The sequence below is a fragment of the Clarias gariepinus genome, chromosome 28 (genome assembly GCF_024256425.1).
Source record: "Clarias gariepinus isolate MV-2021 ecotype Netherlands chromosome 28, CGAR_prim_01v2, whole genome shotgun sequence".
Classification (NCBI taxonomy): Eukaryota; Metazoa; Chordata; class Actinopteri; order Siluriformes; family Clariidae; genus Clarias; species Clarias gariepinus.
Genome location: NC_071127.1, coordinates 15,707,796 through 15,712,382, shown reverse-complemented (window position 1 = coordinate 15,712,382; position 4,587 = coordinate 15,707,796). Strand labels below are relative to the sequence as shown.

The window sequence follows — 4,587 nt, the reverse complement described above, 5'->3', positions numbered from 1 at the left end:
AGATAAGGGGAGGGCCTTTATATCAGGGGGCGATGTTCCCCCTCCCATCTTAATTACACCATGCCCTCTTTATTGCCCCCACCCAGTTCTCACCAGATCCATGTAGGTACCTAATACAAACATAGAACCAATCAGACCTTTGGCCATAATAATAAAATTGTCGCCAAAGCAAAGATTAGACAGATTTATTATATATTGTTCTTTTTGTTGTTGTTGTTATTGTTTTTAGAGTTGTATTCCATTTCAGTTCTTTCCTTTGCAACTTTTTCTTTCTATTCTTTTTCTTTTTATTCCTTCATGTCTATTGTTTAAATATAAGTACAACACTGAGTTTCTATATATAACATATGAGACAAAAGAAAGGATCAAGGGTGAGGGAGGGAATATGGCATCTGCTATAATAAGACAAAGCCCATTTGTGACAGGCACAGGTGTGTGTGTTAGTGTGTGTCGTTGTCCCCCAATCGTGCAGTACATGCATGGCATTCCAGTGGACACACTGCCTGATCTATCGTACTGTGTCTGTGTTCGTTATAAAAATAACAGTATAGGAATAACAGTATATCCCTATATATTCGGTAAATAATGTTATTCATCCAAATATAATAAAAGCATTTTTCCTTTTTACATGATGAAAGGCTGAAAGTGCCCGGTGTAGTTTAAGGGTGGATGGAGGGATAATTTTAGGCGATGACTAGGGTATAAAGTTGGCACAGGGATTCTACCCTGGCAATTTATTTTACTTGTGGGAATCATCCGGTAAATTCTGGAAATCGACATCAAAATCGAAGGATCTACACTGGTCTGAAAAAGTATTTGCCCCCTTACCTGGTCACTTAATTGATTTAGATGACCACGCGATTTTTAATATTACACAAAGATAAATACAAAATTCAATTTTATTTATATAGTGCTTTTAACACTTTGCAAAAAAAAATGCATGTTTTTAAATTATATCTTTTAGACTTAAATCCGATTGAGACGACCTTAAACAGGCTGTTCGTGCTTGAAAACACTCCAGTGTGGCTGAATTAAGACAATTCTGCAAAGAAGAGTAAGTCAAAATTCCTCCACAACGATGTTAAAGAGTCACTGCCATTTTTTTCAAACAGTTGATTGGCACCAGATTAAAAGTCTAAGTTGACCTTAAACAGGCCGTTCATGCTTAAAAACCCTCCAATGTTGCTGAATTAAGACAATTCTGCAAAGAAGAAAGGGACAAAATTCCTTCACAGCGATGTTAAAAAAATCATTGCCATTTTTTTTAAATGGCTGATTACCCCCAAGAGTCAGGATTAAAAGTCTGGATTAAACCCAATTGAGTTGACCATAAACAGGCCATTTATGTATGAAAACCCACCTGTGTGGCTGAATTGAAACAATTCTGCAATGAAGAGTGGGCCAAAATTCCTCCACTGCAACATTAAAGATTCATTGCCAGTTATCGCAAACGTTTGATTGGCACACGCACTTATTTAGTTTTGGGGGCTGTTACTTTTTTTATAGGGCCAAGCAGGTTTGGACAGCTTTTTTCTCTTAATAAATGAGATAATCAAGTTAAAAATGCATTTTGTATTTATTAATTTTGTTTTTTAATCATGTGTGTGAAATATGCGAAAAAAAGTTATAATTCAATTTCTGAAAGGGGGAAAATACTTTTTTACAGCACTGTATAAACCATTTCTCCAGGGAATGTCTGGCAAACGGAAAATACTTGCTCCACGCAAATAATCTGTAAAATTCACACCACAGTCTGTAAATTTTTTTGTCTTTTATTCAGAAACATTTTGATCACATTACAATAGAACTGCATGCCTCCAAATGATCACTGAGAAATCTGTTAAAACTCTTTGACTTTAAACATTTGTAATAAACTCTTCCCATTAAATATCATATGTACAGTATTTACTCGATACACTAAATATTATGTTTCGAATTTGATATAAATTTGTTATATTTATTTGTTCCTTCTATTCTCTCTCTCATCCATTCAGTCCAACTGTATTCAAAAGCACTTCTCCTGCTCTGGATGATGAATGAGGTAGTGTGTGAGTGAGTGGGCTTGAGTGTCTGTGGCTTTAAATTAGAAAGACGGCAACTGGCACAGAAAAGATTTTATCATTATGTCTGCAATAATACAGACAGAATGAGTGTGTGTGAACACAATGCCTCACCATGCCATGATATATTAATATTTGTCTCTTGGCTGACATTATGCTGTGGATTAAAATGACAGATCTCGATATCAACGAATGCCGTTCGCTCCTTTACAGGGCTGGCGGTTACCACCGTGTAAATATATTACAGCGTTACAGCATTAAAGCATGTTGTGTAAGTGTGAGATCAGATCGAAATAGGAGTCTAACCTGACTATAATCCGGCTAGTACAGGAAGTTTTCCCACCATGCATGAGCCTTAACTTTGAGCAGTGCCATAACAAAAGATCCAATTAGAGCAAGTAAATGACTATGAAGAATATAAAAAGAGAAGGAAAAAATAACAATATTGGTGTATTATGCATCACTATTGGAGTTCATAAAGACTTTAATTCTGAAAACCATAACAATAGCCTTGAGTTATACTGTAATTGTAGTATTTTAACCAAATATTAATAAAGCATTTCAATATTCCTCAAAATTTCCATACAAACTTTCACTCGTAAGTAAACAGAAACGTTATACTGTATAAAGCAGACAATAATTTCTGTGTTTAGTTTTTCCTGAAATCGGAGCTTAAAATACCTCACCTGTACACACAACCAGCTATTATGGCACTGTTAAATTGTACAGTTATAAACCAAAACATAGATGTACAAAGGAAGAAATCAGCAACTGAGAATAGATATAGATCTATACACATATACATGTACAGTACTGTGCAGAAGTCTTGAGCCCGTTTCATTTCTTTCAAATTGTTTACTTCAAGACTTTTTTGAACAAATAGTTCTCCAGGCTTCCTGAAGGACTCTTGTTTTCAGTCCAGTCCAGTCCCTGTACCTGAGCAGTTTCAGAGGAATGTTTTTTGTTTGTTAAGCCACACAGCAGTAGCATAAACCAGAGAGAAACAGGTGCAGATGATGACAGACGATCAGGCCGGTGATTAGTATACAGCTGATGCTGAATGAGTGATTGTGACAGGCGAGAGGGGAAACGAGGTTACTGCTGAAGCTGTTACATAATCAGGTTTTAAATTGTAAAAACTATTTAGGCACATCGCAGTAAAACATTTTTTCTCAATTCTTTCATTTAGTTTACATCATTTAATGCGAAGAAATGAGCCGGGGCTCAAGACTTTTACACGGTATATATGTACATATATATATATATATATATATGTATGTTAATAAGTGTAACAGTAAACAACTCTACATGGGTTCAGTGAATCATCTCCTATGAACCTAAACCAAAATAACAGTGAAATATAATCTTAAATCTTGCTAAAGCACGAATATGTATAAGATATATATATAAAATATACCTTACTAAAAGCACTCATGCTCACGTAAACCTGTAATAACTCAAAGTTATATAACTCAATAAAGTATAGTAAAAACATTGTTTTACTTTTTTTTTTTTTTTTTTACTTGCACAGAAGTTTCTTTTCATACAGGTTATGGCTTCTTATAGCATGTGCTTGAAATGTTTATCGAAGACGTAATTCAGTCAGCAAAAGAAGATAATAAATAAATTACAAATAAAGAGCGAACAACGAAATCTTTAAAAGTTTCACTACAAAAAAAAAACTAATTTGTATGTATGTTTTGTTTCACATGTTACAGTATCTTTGTGTCATTAGCAAGTAAATCCTGAAGTTTGGTTAATTCCTGTGTTCATTTTTTTTTTCTTCCATGCAATATCACACAAGTCCTGCTATTTGCAGACAATCAGGCTGCTTTGGCATTCGCTTATTGGTCCTCTGATATCAAAACGACTGAATTCCACCCCAAAAAAAACTATGGCACAAAAAAAAAAGTTGTGAAACAAGGTCAGTAGATGGATATAATTAGATTGATAGCTGTATGTTCTTCCCTTGAAGTTCAGAGGAAGACGTGCTCATAGAGTCTTGTGCTTCGGCAGAGTAGCGACTGTTCCACTTAGTCATTCTGGGTTCAAGTTCTACATTCTGTGCAGTAGAAGACCATTAGCAGTGTAAAGCATGTTCTCGGGCTTCGTTTGATGACTCGCTCTCCTCAGGAATGTCTTGCAGATCTAAAAATAGAAAATATACACAGTACCGGTCAAAAGTTTGGACACACCTTCTAATTCAGTGTTTTAATTTTTTCTGATTTATTTTCTACTGTCTTTAACCAATACTGGAGATTTCAAAACTGTAAAATAACACATACATCATTAGGTAAGAACAGTATCGTCAAGTACGTTTGCAAAACCCATCATCAAGCACCATGATGAAACTCTCTCTCATAAAGACCTTTCCAGGAAAGCGTTTATAAGGAGAATAATTAATAATGAAAACCACATAATTTAAGATTATACAATACGTATGTAGCTGTGGTTTATGGAACCCTGTATAACTGCGATAGGATCACCTGGACTTGTTATTATGCAGGCATGCTGAGATCTGTCACAA

General features: G+C 35.0%; 1 protein-coding gene across 2 annotated transcripts in view; it reads right to left on the bottom strand.

The window, feature by feature from the left end:
- Nucleotides 1-1,751: 1,751 nt before the first annotated feature.
- The window catches only part of arhgef1a (Rho guanine nucleotide exchange factor (GEF) 1a), a 40,060-nt gene continuing 37,224 nt past the window's right edge, over nucleotides 1,752-4,587 (bottom strand). For both annotated transcript variants that reach the window (XM_053489843.1, XM_053489842.1), the window contains exon 22: nucleotides 1,752-4,208. In XM_053489843.1, coding sequence (XP_053345818.1) covers nucleotides 4,141-4,208 — 68 coding nt within the window. In that variant the 3' untranslated portion in view covers nucleotides 1,752-4,140. The remainder of the gene's footprint in view (nucleotides 4,209-4,587) is intronic.